The sequence below is a fragment of the Lissotriton vulgaris genome, unplaced genomic scaffold (genome assembly GCF_964263255.1).
Source record: "Lissotriton vulgaris unplaced genomic scaffold, aLisVul1.2 SCAFFOLD_549, whole genome shotgun sequence".
Classification (NCBI taxonomy): Eukaryota; Metazoa; Chordata; class Amphibia; order Caudata; family Salamandridae; genus Lissotriton; species Lissotriton vulgaris.
Genome location: NW_028246744.1, coordinates 296,992 through 319,300, shown reverse-complemented (window position 1 = coordinate 319,300; position 22,309 = coordinate 296,992). Strand labels below are relative to the sequence as shown.

The following is a 22,309-nucleotide window of genomic DNA, read 5'->3' as shown; positions in this document are numbered from 1 at the left end:
GAACCACTGAGGTTCATGAAAAGCAGCACCCAAGCGCGTTCCTTTTCCGGAGCAGCCTCCAGACTAAGGAACTCCTTTCTACCGGAAATTCACACCAACCCTTACATTGCCATTTTCAAGAGGGAGGTGAAACTATTTTGATAAACATATTCCTCCCATTTGTAATCCTTCCTACTCTTTGAAAACATCACGGTTAATCAATCACCTGGATACCAAAAGCAGACGAACAGGTTCTCCTCTCTGTAACCTCCTAACTCCATGAGACCATCATGGTTGGCCTGCTACCACAAACAATCAAAATCAGTTGAACAGGTTCTCCTCGCTGTAAACTCCTAACTCCATTAGACCATCATGGTTGGCCGGCTACCACGAACAACCAAAATCAGATGAACAGGTTCTTCTCGCTGTAAACTCCTAACTCCATGAGACCATCATGGTTGGCCGGCTACCACGAACAACCAAAAATAGATTAATATCTTCTACTCTCTGTAACCTCCTAACTCCATTAGACAACATGGTGGACCGGCTACCAAGTAGAACCAAAAGCAGATAAACAGGTTCTCCTCTCTGTAACCTCCTAACTCCATGAGACCATCATGGTTGGCAGGCTACCACGAACAACCAAAATCAGATGAACAGGTTCTCCTCTCTGTAACCTCCTAACTCCATGAGACCATCATGGTTGGCCGGCTACCACAAACAACCAAAATCAGATGAACAGGTTCTCCTCGCTGTAAACTCCTAACTCCATGAGACCATCATGGTTGGCCGGCTACCACGAACAACCAAAAATAGATGAACATCTTCTACTCTCTGTAACCTCCTAACTCCATTAGCCTATTATGGTGGGCCGGCTACCAAGGACAACCAAAAAAAGATGAACAGGTTCTCCTAGCTGTAAACTCCTAACTCCATTAGCCTATCATGGTGGGCCGGCTACCAAGGACAACCAAAATCAGATGAACAGGTTCTCCTCGCTGTAAACTCCTAACTCCATGAGACCATCATGGTTGGCCGGCTACCAAGGACAACCAAAATCAGATGATCCGGTTCTCCTCGCTGTAAACTCCTAACTCCATGAGACCATCATGTTTGGCCGGCTACCACAAACAACCAAAATCAGACGAACAGGTTCTCCACGTTGTAAACCCCTAACTACATGAGACCATCATGGTTGGCCGGCTACCCCGAACAACCAAAATCAGAAGAACAGGTTCTCCTCGCTGTAAACTCCTAACTCCATGAGACCATCATGGTTGGCCGGCTACCCCGAACAACCAAAATCAGATGAACAGGTTCTCCTCGCTGTAAACTCCTAACTCCATGAGACCATCATGGTTGGCAGGCTACCACAAACAACCAAAAATAGATGAACATCTTCTACTCTCTGTAACCTTCTAACTCCATTAGCCTATCATGGTTGGCCAGATACCAAGGACAACCAAAAGCAGACGAACAGGTTCTCCTCTCTGTAACCTCCTAACTCCATGAGACCATCATGGTTGGCCGGCTACCCCGAACAACCAAAATCAGATGATCCGGTTCTCCTCGCTGTAAACTCCTAACTCCATGAGACCATCATGTTTGGCCGGCTACCACAAACAACCAAAATCAGACGAACAGGTTCTCCACGCTGTAAACCCCTAACTACATGAGACCATCATGGTTGGCCGGCTACCCCGAACAACCAAAATCAGATGAACAGGTTCTCCTCGCTGTAAACTCCTAACTCCATGAGACCATCATGTTTGGCCGGCTACCACGAACAACCAAAATCAGATGAACAGGTTCTCCACGCTGTAAACTCCTAACTACATGAGAACATCATGGTTGGCCGGCTACCATGAACAACCAAAATCAGAAGAACAGGTTCTCCTCGCTGTAAACTCCTAACTCCATGAGACCATCATGGTTGGCCGGCTACCACAAACAACCAAAATCAGATGAACAGGTTCTCCTCGCTGTAACCTCAAAACTACATGAGACCATCATGGTTGGCCGGCTACCACAAACAACCAAAATCAGATGAACAGGTTCTCCTCGCTGTAAACTCCTAACTACATGAGGCCATTATGGTTGGCCGGCTACCAGGGACACCCAAAAGCAGACAAACAGGTTCTCCTCTATGTAACCTCCTAACTACATGAGGCCATTATGGTTGGCCGGCTACCAGGGACACCCAAAAGCAGACGAACAGGTTCTCCTCTATGTAATCTCCTAACTACATGAGGCCATTATGGTTGGCCGGCTACCAGGGACACCCAAAAACAGATGAACAGATTATTTCCACAGCAACCTCTCTGCCCGATGAGGCCAGCATGGTAGGCCGGTCACCTGGAAGCCCAGTACTCACTAGGAAACTACAGAAAGATATTATTCCAGGTCGGAATATTCCATATGAGTCCACATCGCCAAACTGAATATTTTTAACTCTTGAGATAAGCCATCCCCACCTCCACCCCCAGGGTAATTTTTACTGCAAATGTATGTTCTAATTAGTGCCACACCAGAAGTTGACAAACCTACTGTATTGTACTACTGGAGGTTAACTAACTGATTGCCTTGTACAGCGCTCTGACACCTTCAAGTCACGTTTACGCTCTAGAAAGCTCTATAAATAAAAATAAATAAATAAATATACATGTTTGAATAAAGAACTCTAAACATCCTGGTATACATGGTGTGGGAAGCTAGAGTTGTTCTCACCTGGGAAGCCTTATGCATGCTGGTATACATAGGCAACTCTGCACATGCTGGTGAACAGGGGAAACGGCACATGCTGGTACACACTGGAACCTCTAGGCATGATGATATACACAGGAAACTCTATGTATGTCAACCACCCTAAATATTGGTATACAATTCCAGCTCTATACATGTTGGTATACATCGCCATCTCCATACATGATCGTGCACATGGCCAACTCTATACATGTTGCTAGACATGATATCTTCATACATGGGAGTACAGATGGGCAGCTCTGTAAATGGTGGTGTTTACAACAATATCTACACATGACAGTATACATGGGTTTCTCTATACATGCTGCTCATGGTAGTGCAAATGTCCATGATCTCATTTTATTTACACAATTAGAGAGGCCTGGGAGTCGTACATATTTACACGTCGACTAATGACCAAATTAATAGTGAAGTAATAAAATTGAGCATATCTATTATGTAGAAATATCACTCAATGTGCATTGTTTTTTCAGATTATTTGATTTAATACCCCACGACCAACTCAAAAACTTAGCTATAGCTATTACTAAATGTTCATGTGTATTGGTCTTAAGAATGCGAAGAGCATGTTGGCTAGATCTGGTGCCCAGATTTTGACAGATTGGCTTAAGCCATCTGTCTCTGGGGCATTTATATGCTGGACATATGAACAGGATGGGAGGGATTGGCTCGTCAGTGGTTTGACATGACGGGCAATTAGTGTCTGTCGTGTTATGCCATTTGACGGTGAATGATTTTACCGGACGTGACATCCGAAAGGGATGTATTCCAGACAGATGACATTCACTTTGTTTTAGCCATATTCCTCTAGGCTTCCTTATAATCATTTTTAGAGGGAAATGTACTGCCTACAGGGTCTACCCCATGTGCCCTTGATTCTATTTAACCATGTTATTTTGCACAATGTATCAGCTTCTCTTACATCATTTAATGCATTTGCATAAGGTAACAGCTCCGGGGTGGTCCACAGCCTTCTCCAATTTCGCTTTTGGCCTAAACTGAGCTAGCTCCTCTATTTCGCAGCAGCCCAAGTCTGGGTATAAGGGTTTAAGGCGGGTAGATTGAGGGAAACCTGTTAAGACTCTCAGGAACTTATTCTGTGCTATCGTTAGAGGTGTAGTATTTTCAAAACCCCAGAACTCGGCGCCATATAAAATTGAGGTCCTTACTTTGGCATTGTATATCGTTATCGCAGGGCCAACCGGCTTTGTTTGCAGGAGCTGGTACTCTTTTGATTGGACGCCAGCAAGTTGGGCATGCCTTAAGGCTAAAATATCTGGATCACTGAAATAATATCGAGGGACAAAATATCGACTTGCCAAAATATCGTGGACAAAATATCGACAGTCAAAATATCGAGTTTGTATCTACAAACAGGTAAGTACAAAAATATCGAGTACAAAATATCGTTAACAATAATATAGATGTAAAAAATATCGACTTTATTAAAAACAGTGTTAAATTAAATTAATATTAAATTTTAATTACTAAAATATACTTAAAAATACTTAAATTAAATTATAATAATTAAATAATAAATGAAAATAATAAAAATAATTTTTTACAATCTTATTTGTTGACCCTGAACCCTAAAATATACCCCTTTACCCAAAAACCCAAAACTGACCCTGAACCCTAAAAATACCCCTTTACCCAAAAACTAAAAACTGACCCTGAACCCTAAAAATGCCCCTTTACCCAAAAACTGAAAACTGACCCTGAACCCTAAAAATGCCCCTTTACCCAAAAACTGAAAACTGACCCTGAACCCTAAAAATGCCCCTTTACCCAAAAACTGAAAACTGACCCTGAACCCTAAAAATGCCCCTTTACCCAAAAACTGAAAACTGACCCTGAACCCTAAAAATGCCCCTTTACCCAAAAACTGAAAACTGACCCTGAACCCTAAAAATACTCCTTTACCCAAAATTTATCAATATTATTTAATTACCAAATAATTATTAGTTAACAATAACAATAAAGTAAATATATTAGCACATTAGCTGTAATTTTTTTAATAATTAATATTATTTTTTCCCAATTAATTACTTAACAATAACACAAAATTATATATATTAAAATGTACTCTAATTAATGTAATTAACTAATTACAATTAATTAATTACCAATTAATTAATAATACAAAATGTGTACAAAATTATATTAATTAATTAACTAATTATTATTAATTAATTATCAATTAATTATTAATTATAAATATTTACAAACATATATTAATTAATTAATTATTATTAAATTACTTCCCACCCTATTCCCCTATAAACCCACAACCCGCTACAGAATTACATTACGCAATTATTAAAAAAACAAAATTCATTTAATAAAATATTTTATAACATTAATACACACTTTTCACACATATTATTACATAAAAATACACTATAAAATATTATATATTATTAAAAATTCGATATTTTTGCTATCTATATTTTATACAGTCGATATTACTTCACTTACCTGAAAAACGATATTTTTGTAGTCGATATTATGTCCAGTCGATATTTTGTCCAGTCTATATTTAAAACTCGATATTATGTCCAGTCGATATTTTGGAGTCGATATTTTGTCTGTGCACCAAAATATCTATCTGGGGTTTCCACTTAAGCCTCTTTTCCAAGGTTACCCCCAGGTAGGTAAAAATGTCGGTTTGCTCCAACTGTGCATCGTTCATGTAAACTCTCCCTTTCAACACTTTACGTTTGTGCAGCACCATACATTTTGTTTTATCTACATTAACTACAAGCTCATGGCCACTACACAAGACCTTAAATCTGTCTAGAGCTCGCTGCGGGCCTTTCTGTGTTTTGGATAAAATGAGGGGATCATCAGCGAACATTAAAAAGGGAACCTTCATGCCGGCGAGTGAGGGTGCATCTGTGGGATATGTGGAATAATATTTAACTACCCTATTAATAAATAATGTAAAAAGGGTAGGTGCCAGGACCCACCCTTGGCGGACCCCTATCGTCACTGGGAACCTATCTGTGATCATTCCCGTGGAGCCCCAGCGTACCTGAGCATAGTTCGACTCATGCAGTTTGACACTTAGGGCAAGGAATTTTGGGGCATCCCTGATTCCTTCAGAGCTTCCCATAACTTCTTGCAGGGGACCAGGTCGAACGCAGATTTTAAATCGATAAATGCTGCATACAAGGTCCCCCCGTCAATGACTACAGTACGCCAGTAAAGCAGCATAAATCTAAAAACGTGATCAATAGTGCTGACATGCGAGCAGAATCCAGTCTGGAGAGTATATGAAATATAAAATTTGCATATCCATGTTTGGATTCGGCTCAGCATAAGCCTGGCAAAGATTTTTTAGATCAAATCTATTAGGCTTATAGGCCTATAATTGCTTGGGCTTGTACGGTCCCCTTTTTTGTATATAGGTATAATTTCTGCACCTCGCCAGGAATCTGGGATAGGAGCCCCCTTTGCTATTGCATTTACTAGTATATCAATATACTTAATACTAGTTGCTCTATCATGCCTAAATAGGTCAGCCGGGATGCAGTCTAGCCCGGGAGCCCTACCCTTAGGAATTACGTCCATGACTGTTTCAACCTCTCCTATGCCAAAGGTCACGATGGTGTCAGATTCAATTGAGGGTTGGTGGTTTAAACTGTCCCGTGAGGCTGCAAATTGAGCCTCAAAAAGCGACACCCACTGATCTGGTGCTACTTAATTGTCCAATGCCTGCCTTGGTTCGCCACTACCCCATTTCGCTAACCTCCAGAATTTCTGCATGCTATTATCGTTACTCGCAGGCAGAAGATCATTCCAAAATTTTTCATCTGACTCCTTTTTAGCTATGTTCTGGGTCTTTTTGTACAATTTCCGAGCCAGTTTGATTACCTCCATAGATTTAGTATGAATTACTTGGGACAATTTCTTGTATGCTGTTTTACAATCCTTGTTGTACCAGTTAGCTGACTTGGGGTTTTCCCTGCTACCAATTTTGTTAGACTTAATAAAAAAGCATTTAAATGTAATGAACAACTCTTCATGTGCCTATGTGATAACCCCGTTTATATATTCCTTGGCGTCTATGATGGAGATGGCTGTTAGAGTATTCTCCACCTCTGCCTTCATTTGTTCAAAGACGTTCTCATTTTCAACTAACATTGCCCACTACCCTACCCTACGCAAGTCATTTGTTGGGATTATGTCTCCGGTCACCCTCTTGAGAGATTGTGGCTGTAATGTTGATAGCCTCTGCTTCTGCAAAGTTAGCAGTAATGGGTTGTGGTCGCTCTCGCTTCTCTCTTGGACTATCATATTAACGGGGCAGGACCATAGCGCCAAATTGATTAAAAAAAAGGCTCCCTGTTTTCCGTTTTTACTGATTTTTACAGATAAATACAGACAGAAAACATTAACTTTCTGGTCTGTATTTATTTTTAAATGTGGATAAAAATGGAAATTGGGTTGCTTTTTGAGTAATTCTAAATACTGTATGCCATAACTCCCAGGCCAATAAATGTGTGGATTAATAGATAAGGAGGTTAACCCGTTGGCTGCTTCCGCTTTTTTGCGGCAGTTCGGCTGTTTTAAAAAACGGGCGCGGTCGCGTCGGCCATTGGCCGACGGCAGCACCAGCGAGGTAGTGCTGCCGTCGGCCAATGGCCGACGGCAGCAGCCAACGGGTTAAAATAGAAAGGACTTATAGTAAAGAGGCTTTAACGGCAGTAGATCTGCACAAGTTTGATACTGAAATCTGCATATTTTCAAATAAGTCATTGATTTATTGTCTGCGGGTGTTCACAGCAATGAAATCTGGCAGACATTCAAGCAAAAGTGCATATCTATCAGTTAAATAAATGTGGAAATATACTAATTTCAGCTTAATTTTTCCACAAATCCAAAATAAATATGTATAAATGCAAATAAAATTAGCAACAAATAAATATGGATAAATACAGACGGAAATGGCAACAAAATAAATACCATAAAACCGGGAGCCCTAATTAAAAATAATCAATTCTACTGCTTCTTATACCATTGTTAAATGTGGGCAGACCCTTGATATCCGATAATGACCTCCTGTTTACAGCCCTGACGCCCCTTTCTAGGCACAGACTCTTTAATTGAAGGGCTGCCTCTGTCCATTTTTTTATCGGCGTGACGGAGAGAGATGGAATGCCCCATTGTAAGTCCTGATTTCAATAAAGAAAAAAATGCCTCGGTATAAATAGCAACAAAATATGATAGTTTGAAGGGCTACTTGAATTATCTCGTCCTATGTCAATTACTCTCAAGAAAAATCTATGCAGCGTTTCCATCTAAAATCAAAGGCAATTCTGAATAGTTACAAGCGCTTAACTTTTGAAAAAAACGTTTTTTAATATTTTATTTTGCAATTTTTCTGAATAAGAATAAAGAACATTTTTTTCTCGTTTTTTCAAAATATATATACAAACATATACATTACATTAACATATATATATACAATATATAAATTAAAACAAACAGAGAAACATACGTTTTGTTTTCTTTTTTCTCTTTGCCCTATTTAATCAAAAAAGGATGCTCCTAAAACTGTTTTTTGCATCAAGCATTCCTCTGCAGCAGATCACCCTCCATTTGAGACCAAAGGTTTAATATTCCAGCCTCTATTTTTTGTAGTGCTCCTAAATTATTTTTACACTATTTAGATTTTCATGGGTGTCTTCAAAATAACTGTCGACCCGTTTCAGCCCCTTTGTTTCTTGGGCCTCCTCAGGACTAGGGCAGATGAGTGCTTACATTTCCAAAGATCCACCTAGATTCTGTTGTTCAACCGTCATGTGTTTTCTCATTTGTGAAAACGGGCAACTCTTTACATGCAGGTATATATGATAAGCTCTTTGCATGCTGGTTTACATGGGGAGCTCTATACATACAAGTGTATTTATGGGCACCTCTATACATGCAGGTATACATGATAAGCTTTTTGCATGCTTGTTTACATGAGCAGCTCCATACATGGTTGTCTGTACACAGGATCACCTATACATGCTGATATATATGATAAGCTCTTTGCATGCTGGATTACATGAGCAGTTTCATGCATTCATGTCTGTACACGGGCACCTGTATACATGCAGGTATATATGATAAGCTCTTTGCATGCTGGTTTACATGAGGCGCTCCATACATGCTCCATACATACTTGTTTGTACACGGGCACCTGTATACATGCAGGTATATGTGATAAACTCTTTGCATGCTGGATTACATGAGCAGTTCTATGCATTCATGTCTGTACACGGGCACCTGTATACATGCAGGTATATATGATAAGCTCTTTGCATGCTGGTTTACATGAGGCGCTCCATACATGCTCCATACATACTTGTTTGTACACGGGCACTTGTATACATGCAGGTATATGTGATAAGCTCTTTGCATGCTGGATTACATGAGCAGTTCTATGCATTCATGTCTGTACACGGGCACCTGTATACATGCAGGTATATATGATAAGCTCTTTGCATGCTGGTTTACATGAGGCGCTCCATACATGCTCCATACATACTTGTTTGTACACGGGCACCTGTATACATGCAGGTATATGTGATAAACTCTTTGCATGCTGGATTACATGAGCAGTTCTATGCATTCATGTCTGTACACGGGCACCTGTATACATGCAGGTATATATGATAAGCTCTTTGCATGCTGGTTTACATGAGGCGCTCCATACATGCTCCATACATACTTGTTTGTACACGGGCACCTGTATACATGCAGGTATATGTGATAAACTCTTTGCATGCTGGATTACATGAGCAGTTCTATGCATTCATGTCTGTACACGGGCACCTGTATACATGCAGGTATATATGATAAGCTCTTTGCATGCTGGTTTACATGAGGCGCTCCATACATGCTCCATACATACTTGTTTGTACACGGGCACCTGTATACATGCAGGTATATGTGATAAACTCTTTGCATGCTGGATTACATGAGCAGTTCTATGCATTCATGTCTGTACACGGGCACCTGTATACATGCAGGTATATATGATAAGCTCTTTGCATGCTGGTTTACATGAGGCGCTCCATACATGCTCCATACATACTTGTTTGTACACGGGCACCTGTATACATGCAGGTATATGTGATAAGCTCTTTGCATGCTGGATTACATGAGCAGTTCTATGCATTCATGTCTGTACACGGGCACCTGTATACATGCAGGTATATATGATAAGCTCTTTGCATGCTGGTTTACATGAGGCGCTCCATACATGCTCCATACATACTTGTTTGTACACGGGCACCTGTATACATGCAGGTATATGTGATAAACTCTTTGCATGCTGGATTACATGAGCAGTTCTATGCATTCATGTCTGTACACGGGCACCTGTATACATGCAGGTATATATGATAAGCTCTTTGCATGCTGGTTTACATGAGGCGCTCCATACATGCTCCATACATACTTGTTTGTACACGGGCACCTGTATACATGCAGGTATATGTGATAAGCTCTTTGCATGCTGGATTACATGAGCAGTTCCATACATACTTGTTTGTACACGGGTACCTGTATACATGCAGGTATATATGATAAGCTCTTTGCATGCTGGTTTACATGAGGCACTCCATACATGCTCCATACATACTTGTTTGTACATGGGCACCTGTATACGTGCAGGTATATGTGATAAACTCTTTGCATGCTAATTTACGTGAGTAGCTCCATATATGCTTGCCTGTACACAGGCACTTTTATACACGCAGTTATATATGAGCATCCCTATCCATGAAGGTATATGTGATAAACGCGTTGCATGCTGGTTTACATAAGCAGCTCCATACATGCTTGTCTGTAGATGGACACCTCTATACATGGACATCTCTACACACACAGGTATACACAGGCCCCTCTGTACACAGGCACCTCTACACTCATGCGTATAAACGGGCAACTCTTTATATGCAGGTATATATGATAAGCTCTTTGCATGCTGGTTTATATGAGCAGATCCATACACACTTGTCTGCACACGGGGACTTGTATACATGCAGGTATAAATGATGAAATCTTTGCATGCTGGTTTACATGGGGAGCTCTATACATACATGTGCACCTCTATACATGCAGGTATATATGATAAGCTCTTTGCATGCTGGTTTATATGAGCAGATCCATACACACTTGTCTGTACACGGGGACCTGTATACATGCAGGTATAAATGATGAAATCTTTGCATGCTGGTTTACATGGGGAGCTCTATACATACATGTGCACCTCTATACATGCAGGTATATATGATAAGCTTTTTGCATGCTTGTTTACATGAGCAGCTCCATACATGCTTGTCTGTACACAAGCTCACCTCTACATGCTGATATATATGATAAGCTCTTTGCATGCTGGTTTACATGGGGAGCTCTATACATACATGTGTATTTATGGGCACCTCTATACATGCAGGTATATATGATAAGCTTTTTGCATGCTTGTTTACATGAGCAGCTCCATACATGCTTGTCTGTACACAAGCTCACCTGTACATGCTGATATATATGATAAGCTCTTTGCAGGCTGGGTTACATAAGGAGTTCTATACATGCTTGTCTGGACATGGGCACCTCTATAAATGGATATCTCTGCACACACGGGTATACAAGGACACCTCTATAGATGGACAGCTCTACACACATGGGTATACACAGGCACCTCTATACATGTAGAGGAGGTCTACACACACAGGTATGCACAGGAGGCTCTACACATGGGCACCTCTACACACACAGGTTTATACAGGACCTCTGTACCTGGTCATCTTTACACACACAGGTATACACAGGCACCTATATGCATGTACATGTCTATATGCACAGGTATACACAGGCACCTCTATACATGTACATGTCTACACACATAGGTATACACAGGCACCTCTATACATGGACAGTTCTACCCACACGGGTATGCACAGGCATCACTATACCTCTATACATGGACAGCTCTACACACATGGGTATACATGGACACCTCTGTCTGTACAAAGGCACTTCAACACACACAGCTATACATGGGCACCTCTATAAATGAACATGTGTCTGCACACATGGGTATACAAGGGTACCGTAATACATGGGCACCTCTTCACACATGGATATACACGGACACCTCTATACATGGACACCTCCTCACACATAGATACACATAGATACACACAGACACTTCTATACAGGTATATGTTTACACACAGATGCTCTATACATGGGCACCTGTACACACACACACGGGTATACCCGGGCTCCTCTATACATTGGCCTCTCTACACACACGGGTACACACAGGCTGCTCTATATATGGACACCTCTACTTACACAGGTATACACAGGCAGCTCTATATATGTACATGTCTACACACACAGGCATACAGAGTCACCTCTTTATATGGGCACCTCTACACACACACAGGTATACACGGACACCTCTATACATGGGTACCTCTATACACACAGGTATACACCGACACCTCTATACATGGGAACCTCTACACACATGGGTGTACACGATCACCTCTTTACATGGGCATCTCTACACACACGGGTATACACAGGCAGCTCTATGTATGGACACCTCTACACACACAGGTATACAAAGGCAGCTCTATATATGGACTCCTCTACATATAGCGGTATAAAAAGGCAGCTCTATATATGTACATGCCGACACACACGTAGGTCTACACGGACCTCAACATCGGTAACTCAACACACAGGTATAAACTGACACCTCTATACATGGGCAACTCTACACTCATGGGTATACACTGACACCTCTATACTTGGACAACTCTACACACATGGGTGTACACGGACACCTCTAAACATGGGCATCTCTACACACATGGGTAAACACAGGCACCTCTATACGTGGGCAGCTCTTCACAGATGGGTATACACAGGCAGCTCTATATATGGACACCTCTACACACACAGGTATACACAGGCACCTCTATACATGTACATGTCTGCACACAAGGGTATACACAGGCACTTCTATACAAGGGCATCTCTACACATACAGGTATACACAGGCACCTCTATACATGGGGACCTCTACACACAAGGTTTATATACAGGCACCTCTATATATTGTATTGTATTGTATTGTAATTGCATTTATATAGCGCTTACTACCTCTGACGAGGCGTCAAATAGCTTTTTCGGCGGGTAGCACGCTACTCCGAGACCCATAGAGGATTAGTGTTGAATTAGTATAGTGAAACATGCAAGTAAATTTTAAGTTGTGGTGGATAGGTTAGTCAGTTATTTGGAATTGGAACAATAGCAGGACAGAGGAGGAAAAAATGTTTGTATTTATATAGCGCTTGTTACCCCTGATGGGGTGTTGAAACATGCTATTCAGGAAGCCCTATGTACATGTCTATACACAAGTGTATACGAAGCCAGCTCAATACATGTACATGTCTGCACACACGGGTGTACACAAGCACCTCTATACATGTATATGTCTATACATACATGGGTGTGCAGAGGTACCTCTATACATGGCCACCTCCACACATGCATTTATACACAGGCAGCTCTATATATGGCCACCTTTACACATGCCTGTATACACAGGCACCTCTACTAATGTACATGTCTGCACACACGGATATACACACGCACTTCTATATATGCCAACCTTTACACATGCCTGTATACACGGGCACCTCTATACATGTCTGGACACAAGGGTATACACGGGCACCTCTACACATCTGCACCCAAGGGTATACACAGGCGCCTCTATGCATGCCCACCTTTACACATGCCTGTATACACGGGCACCTCTACACATGTCTGGACACAAGGGTATACACGGGCACCTCTACACTGCACCCAAGGGTATACACAGGCGCCTCTATGCATGCCCACCTTTACACATGCCTGTATACACGGGCACCTCTACACATGTCTGGACACAAGGGTATACACGGGCACCTCTACACATCTGCACCCAAGGGTATACACAGGCGCCTCTATGCATGCCCACCTTTACACATGCCTGTATACACGGGCACCTCTACACATGTCTGGACACAAAGGTATACACGGGCACCTCTACACATCTGCACCCAAGGGTATACACAGGCGCCTCTATGCATGCCCACCTTTACACATGCCTGTATACACGGGCACCTCTACACATGTCTGGACACAAGGGTATACACGGGCACCTCTACACTGCACCCAAGGGTATACACAGGCGCCTCTATGCATGCCCACCTTTACACATGCCTGTATACACGGGCACCTCTACACATGTCTGGACACAAGGGTATACACGGGCACCTCTACACATCTGCACCCAAGGGTATACACAGGCGCCTCTATGCATGCCCACCTTTACACATGCCTGTATACACGGGCACCTCTACACATGTCTGGACACAAGGGTATACACGGGCACCTCTACACTGCACCCAAGGGTATACACAGGCGCCTCTATGCATGCCCACCTTTACACATGCCTGTATACACGGGCACCTCTACACATGTCTGGACACAAGGGTATACACAGGCACCTCTACACATCTGCACCCAAGGGTATACACAGGCGCCTCTATGCATGCCCACCTTTACACATGCCTGTATACACGGGCACCTCTACACATGTCTGCACACAAGGGTATACACGGGCACCTCTACACTGCACCCAAGGGTATACACAGGCGCCTCTATGCATGCCCACCTTTACACATGCCTGTATACACGGGCACCTCTACACATGTCTGGACACAAGGGTATACACGGGCACCTCTACACATCTGCACCCAAGGGTATACACAGGCGCCTCTATGCATGCCCACCTTTACACATGCCTGTATACACGGGCACCTCTACACATGTCTGCACACAAGGGTATACACGGGCACCTCTACACTGCACCCAAGGGTATACACAGGCGCCTCTATGCATGCCCACCTTTACACATGCCTGTATACACGGGCACCTCTACACATGTCTGGACACAAGGGTATACACGGGCACCTCTACACATCTGCACCCAAGGGTATACACAGGCGCCTCTATGCATGCCCACCTTTACACATGCCTGTATACACGGGCACCTCTACACATGTCTGCACACAAGGGTATACACGGGCACCTCTACACTGCACCCAAGGGTATACACAGGCGCCTCTATGCATGCCCACCTTTACACATGCCTGTATACACGGGCACCTCTACACATGTCTGGACACAAGGGTATACACGGGCACCTCTACACTGCACCCAAGGGTATACACAGGCGCCTCTATGCATGCCCACCTTTACACATGCCTGTATACACGGGCACCTCTACACATGTCTGCACACAAGGGTATACACAGGCGCCTCAACACATGCCTGTATACACATGCACCTCTATACATGGGCACCTTTTCACATGCCTGTATGCACAGGCACCTCTGATGGTGCCCACGCGCCTCGCTGGGGCTCGCCCCTCTCACCTGGATGAACCTACGGAGGGTGTGGTCGTCCATGCAGGTGAAGTTCTGGCCGCTCAGCAGCTCCTGCAGGCTCTGGGCGGTGCGAGCCTCGCTCCCGCTCTCTAGCGCCCAGAAGACGCCAGCGCCCAGCAACAAGTAGGTAGTGTAGAGGAGCAGGAGCATTAGGGTGGTGGGCACCCCGGGGCAGAAGCACAGAGGCATGGGCAGGGGTGGGGGCGCCCTCTACAGGGGGCGGGTCAGAGTCCGGGGCAGCAAGGCGCCTCCAGCGCTCTCAGCTTCCTCTGGGCGCTGCCTCCATCCTCCGGGGCTCTGGGCTTCCTCTTGGCACTTCTGGCTTATAAACTTCTTCCGGGGGCATAAAGTGTGTCCCGGCTCGGCCCTGGGGGGGCTCACCTCCTAGCAGAGCTGTAAACTTCCCCTCTGGGACTCCAAGCTTCCCCCGGAGCCCTCAGCTTGTGGCCAAGAGCACAGCTCAGTGTGCACACACACACCCACACATGCACACACACGCACGCACACGGGGAGGAGGGGTGGGCGGGAGCCGGAGTCATAAAGTAAACAGGGGCTCCTGCTTGTCAAGGCATTAAGAGCACCAGAGTAACAACAGATGATAAATGCTCCTCTGTTGCAGCTGCGCCGACGTCGGAAGGCGGAACACGGGGCTTCTTGGCGCCACGCCAGGGAGTCACCGTCCACTGCCTCCAAAGATGCGTTGTGAGACTTTATCACGTGCTTCAACGCCTCGCCAGCGGCAGTAAGCGCTATATAAATGCAATTACAATAAAATACGAAGACTGTACGTAATGTTCTGACTTCGTAACTATGCACCACCGTTTCAAACAGTGAGGGCGCGAGTCGGGAGAGGGGTGTCTTTGTGCACTTTCATGTGTGCTCAGAAAGAAGGTAGAGTGTGTCAGTCTGTCACTGCTTGAAGTAACTCTGCCTTCATCGGCGCAGCGAGGGTGCCCCTGGCCCTGCGGCAAGCACAGGGAACGCCTCTTAGACCGTAGTTAAATATAAATCTTTCAGAAGTCAATGTGCGCCACAGGGATCTGGGCCCCGGTGCAACTGCACCGGTTGCACCAGTGGTGCACGCCGCTGGCTGCCTTTCAAATGTTTGTACAGCTTTTAGAGGCCGTGAGGGTGCTTTCTGAGTCTGCTTTGAGTATCAGTGTCTGTTCTGTGTCAGTGCCACATGGCCTGGTACTTACCTAGGTCCCCTTCTCCCCTACTGGACTCACCAAACTATGGGAATGGAATGGCACCTCCCCCCCCTCTAGCTACATCATTGAAACCACACCGATTTTTGGATTGAGCCTCGGCCGTATTTATTAAAATTAATAAAACATGATTAAAAAACATTGTGTACAAAAAATTATGCAGAAAGTACAGATACATTGATAGACAAATGTTGTTACGTGGATATCCTTAACAAAGTCTAATACAAAAGACACTCCTAGCGTAAATCTAACAATGCTTATATTTACTTTCTGCGTGTCCCATCTAGAGCCTACGGCAAGGTCAATGACTGGCAGCTCCCCCGATCCCAGTGTACTACAAATACTACTCCCGGAGTAAGGTTGCGCAGGGGCTACAGCTTATTGGACGGATAGTTTCCCCTGGGGCCCCCCTACGCCCGGTGCCTTAAACTCCATCACGGGAGCTGCAGACTTCTGCATACTGGCGCCTTGCTGCGAATGCGCGAGCGGGGGTGGCCCCAGGCCCACTGGGAAGGATGACTCCCCCGGCCCCCGCACCCAGACAGCCTCCTTACCAGCTGTCCCTGTCCCTGGAGTTTCATGGTGCTTACCGCTAAGGACCGAAGGCTATGTTTGCCAATCATGCCCTTACCACCACAGGCCAGCGTAGTTGCCCGACTATCTGAACTCCCCCTCAGCCCACTAGGAAGGTCATGACCTGCGCCCCATACTCTCCACCCAAGCTAAAATGTCCTCCATGAAGGCCTGATTTCCTCTGAATGAGAGGTACACCCCAAATATCTTGAGGTTCATTTGGGCGAAGAGTGAACTTACGCCATCACCTTTGCTGTTTGTTTGAAGTTTGTTGTCAGACGTAACTCCGGGTGGCGCTGTGGCCTTCTCCTGACTTGATTGAGGACCAATGCAGGCTTCTCCCCTGAGCCACAGGATGAAGAAACTGCAAGTAACGTGGAGAATAGAGCATAGGTAAATGCATTGCTACACCAGCATGCTGAAAACATAACAAACTGCACATAGCACTCTCCAATAGTGGACTACTATCTCCTCTCTGAGTCACAGGATGAAGGAAAAAACGCAGTTTGTATGTAGAACAACCAGAAACACAGGCTAGAGCATGTGCAGCTGCACATATCTCTTATAACAGTTAGAGGACCACCTACCAATCCTCTTGACTCGTTCGTCCCCATGCTCTCTGGCTGCTGCTTCAGTGGCTGCCCCTATCCTGAAGGAGGGAGTCCCGAAGTTTGCAGCGTCTAGCCTAACGTTCTGCATGGCCAGAACCATGACTCTCTTGAACTGGAATATGATGAGGGGTGACCCGTCCTTATGTATCAAGAGGGGCCTTCTCGTGACTTGCGCTCGTTGGCCCATAGAGGCCTCCAGCCTGGCTACGGGGCAGCATGCGTTGGTCCCTGCCCTGTGTAGTACTATGCTCTTCCCCCTTCCTTCCTGATCAGTCTTGGGCGAATGTATGGAGATCAGCACATAATTCCTCCCTAAGTTTACGTGTCCTATCTGTAGGCCACCCAGCCAATCTCTTTTGTTCCTGGGCACTAGTTCTCCTACCCGAATGCGCCATAGAATGCGAGGCAGAATGCTGCTGGAAACAGGGCCACTTCGCCTGGGGTAACACAAACCTGTGGCAGGGCCCCCAATAGCTTCCCAACGTTTCCAGTCCTATGGGTCTCCTGACATCTGGCTGTCCCCCCTGCAAGCGCTGCCATCCTTTCAGAGCCTGGCGCACTACGAAGTTCTTTGTGGGATCCCCTCTTCCCTTTATTTTGGCAAAAAATGATATTGCTGTGATATGCCACCGTGCCCCTGCTACTGTGCGCCTCTGCTCCCTTATGAAAGCAAGATACGCCACCACTGACTCAGGGTCATGCCAGCTGTGGTCCCACTTCTCCCCCAAGAAAAGACAAAAAAACACAAACGCCCCGTCGTAAGCACTCCTGGTTCTGGGCGCCAGGCTAGCTGCCACGTTGTCTGATAATTGGGGACACCAAGCTGCCAAAGCTGTTCTGGGAAAGGTGTTGGGTGCACCGCTGCCTCTGGGATGTGCAATCTGAATGCCTGTATTTTAAAACGAGACAATGCATCAGCTGCATGATTCAAAATACCTGGCACGTGTTTAGCTTTAAAAAGGACATTCAATTTCATGCATTGTAGCACAATCTCTTTCAACAAACGCAGCATCATGCTGCACTTAGCAGTTTGGCTGTTAATGCATTCCACTACTGCCATGTTTTCTGACCAGAATATTATATTACAGACTGGTTCCTTAGCCCCTCAGCCCATACGGACAGTGCCACCAGGATTGGAAAGAGCTCTAGAAAGCTTATGTTACTTGTGAGCCCAGAGTCCCTCCACCAACCCGGCCATTGCCATGCCAACCACTCACACCCCAGAATGGCTCAGAAACCTTCGCTACCTGCCGCATCGGTCATCAGGTCCAGTTCCGGACTGGACCTGGGCGGGCTAGGCCACACCACTCTACCATTAAAATCTCGCAGGAATGCTTTCCAAATCAGCATGCCCTGTCTGACTTTGCCGGATAGCCTGGTGTGATGATGCTTCTCTCTGAGGCCTGACATGGCCTGCGCAATGGTGTGGGAAAATGGGCGAGCCATTTGGATTATGCGTAGTGCAAAATTCAACTGACCTACTACCTGTTGCAACTGATGCAATGTAACCTTTTCCTTGTTGAGGCAGTGTTGTAACGCTACCCTGAAATCCTTAACCTTTTCTGCTGGTAATCTAGACAGCCCTTGCACAGAATCTAGCTCAATCCCCAGGAATTCAATCGTTGTGCTCGGACCCACTGTCTTACCGGGTGCCAAAGGCACACCAAAAACCTGCATAAGGGTACAAAACTTTGACAAAGCCACCCGCATTCCCCTGAGCCTGGTGTACCCAGGAAAAGAAAATCATCGAAGTAATGCAGCACCCACTGGTGCCCCGTGTCCCTCCTGAAGGCCCACTCTAAAAAAGAGCTGAATTTTTCGAAGTAGGCTCAGGACACCGAGCAACCCATTGGCATACATTTGTCCACGTAGTACTTCCCTTGGAATTGGAATCCCATCAAGTGAAAATCTGAAGGGTGCACTAGCAGTAATCTGAAAGCGGACTCAATGTCAGATTTTGCCAGTAAAGTTCCTTGACCTAACGACCTGAGCATGTCTACTGCCAGGTCAAAAGATGTATATTTTACACTACACAATGTGTCTGAAATAGCATCCTTAACAGTACTCCCCCATGGCGCTGAAAGATTGTGGATGACTCTGAATTCGCCCAGCACTTTCTTAGGAACCACCCCCAGAGGTGAGCATACAAAATTAGCCATTGGGACGTCCTCAAAAGGCCCTGCCACTCTACCCAGACTTACTTCTTTCTGAATTTTTGCTGCTGCTATGCCTTCATTGGACCTAACCGAGAGCTGGTTCCTGCAGTGTGCCAGCCCACTGTAGCCCTGTGCTGGTATCCTGAAACCTTCAATAAACCCTTCCCTAATTCTCCTGGTTGCTTCTGGGCAAATGCACAACTCTAACCAGGGGATCATGGCACTGACGTTAACCGGGGATCTAGCCTTTTCTAAATGTGCCTCACTATTCCTGCTTTTTGACCCCTTTCTCTCTGGATTTTTCGTAACACCTGGACTCGGGGTAGGACGCAGCCACATCACACCCCACCTGAAAAGCCTGCACTGGCTCCCCGTCAACAAGAGGATCACCTTCAAGCTCCTCATCCACACACACAAAGCCCTTCACAACACCGGACCCGCATACCTCAACAACCGACTCAGCTTCCACACCCCCTCCCGAAGCCTCCGCTCAGCCAACCTCGCCCTCGCCACAGTTCCCCGCATCCGAAGGGCCACCGCCGGCGGAAGATCCTTCTCCCACCTCGCCGCTAAGTCCTGGAACGTTCTCCCCTCCAGCCTACGACAGACTCAGAACCTGCTGGCCTTGAGAAGACTCCTCAAGACCTGGCTCTTCGATCAGTAGGAGCCTCCCTCCTCCCAGCACCTTGAGACCCTCACGGGTGTGTAGCATGCTTTATAAATTCAGTGATTGATTGATTAATTATAATTCGATTAACTCTTTCTACCAGACCATTTGCTTGAGGTCTAAAAAGAGCTACTTTTTCATGAATAATACTTATCCTTCTAAGATAATCCACCATCTCTCTTGAAACAAACTGTACTCCATTATCAGATACAATACTAGCTGGTATTTCTTCCTCAAGAAAAATCTTTCAAAGAAACTTTATAACGTTATTAGTATTGATTTCTCCCATGGTTTCCACCACAAACCATTTGAAATGATAATAAACTAAGACAAGAATAAACCTATCTCTCATTCCTAACTTACTAAGTGGTCCAATAAAATCCATAGATAATTTTTCCCAAGGTCTTGATGGAAATTTTGTGCATTCTAAAGGAGGTTGGCGCACAACTTTGGATTTATCACTGTTCAAGCACAATTAACAGTCCTTCACCAAAGCCTCAACTTCACTATCAACCCCTGGCCCCCAGAATGATTCTCTAACTCTCCGTTTCGACATTCCCTGACCTGGATGACCTTCATGAATCATCTCAAGAATATGTTTCCTTACTCCTCTAGGAGGTACGATTTGCCATCTCCTCATAAAATTTCCATTGCTTATACTCAATTCTTCCCTAATCTTATAAAATTCCATTAGTTCCAAATCTTTGCTATCACTAAAATTCTAACCTTTAACAATTTTGGATTCCACTTTTTTTCAATACAGAATCACTTTCCATGCCCTTGCTCCGTTCCTCAGACGACAAAGCAATGACTCCGGTGTTGACATTAATGTCACCATTTATATCACCACAAACTTCATTACACTCTATATCCAGAGTCATCCTCGATAGAAAATCGGCAATCACGTTTTTCTTTCCTTTAACGTATTCAACTTCATAATTGAATTGCATAACAGATAGTAACCATCTAGAAATTCTTGGAGTTATGCTCCCTTCCAATCCCCTTCCACCTTTGAAAATGTACAATAATAGTTTATGATCGGTACGGATTCTGAAAGGAAGACCCCATAAATAAAACTTTAAGTGACACATTCCCCAACAGCAGGCCAAAGCGTCCCTCTCAATTACCAAATAAGATCTTTCTGCACCTTGCAATCTTCTTGAAGCAAAACCAATGATTCGTTCTTCACCATCAACCACGTGCGACAATACTGCCCCAACACCACTAGCATCAGTAGTCAAGAAAGTTTTTCCATCAACTTCAAAGTGTCCTAATTTAGGTGCTTCAGATATTCTCTTTTTTATAAGTTCGAAAGCTTCCTTGCACTCAATAGACCATTCTAACAGAACATTTTTCTTCATAATTTTTCTTAAAGGTTCAACATGTTCAGTAAAACTGTTTACATATTTCGAGCAATACTCTGCTAATCCTAAAAAAGATCGAAGTTCATCCTTATTTGTTGGTTCAGGTGCCATTGTAATCGCCTTAACAATACTTTTCTTGGGTCGTATATCTTCTGCACTCACTTCATGTCCCAAATGATCAACTTTTGTCTTTCTCAAATGACTTTTTCTCTTTTTATCGTAAAATTATGTTTCTCCAGTCTTGTCATTACTTCCTCAAATAATGTATCATGGTCAAAATAATCATTTCCAGCAATTAAAATGTCATCTTCGAAACACAAAACCTTCTTCATGTCCCCAAAAATATTTTTCATTGCTCTTTGAAAACCGGCCAAGGCCGACGCCAAACCAAAAGGCATCCTTTTGTATCTAAATGCACCAAGAGGTGTGGCAAAGGAAGTCAGATGCCTTGAAGACTCATGCAATTTAATTTGATG

General features: G+C 44.4%; 1 protein-coding gene across 1 annotated transcript in view; it reads right to left on the bottom strand.

Annotated features, from left to right (window-relative positions):
- KCNK17 (potassium two pore domain channel subfamily K member 17) overlaps positions 1-15,721 on the bottom strand; it is a 173,234-nt gene extending 157,513 nt beyond the window's left edge. Inside the window, exon 1 of the mRNA XM_086949540.1 lies at positions 15,243-15,721. Coding sequence (XP_086805666.1) covers positions 15,243-15,443 — 201 coding nt within the window. The 5' untranslated portion in view covers positions 15,444-15,721. The remainder of the gene's footprint in view (positions 1-15,242) is intronic.
- Positions 15,722-22,309: the final 6,588 nt, after the last annotated feature.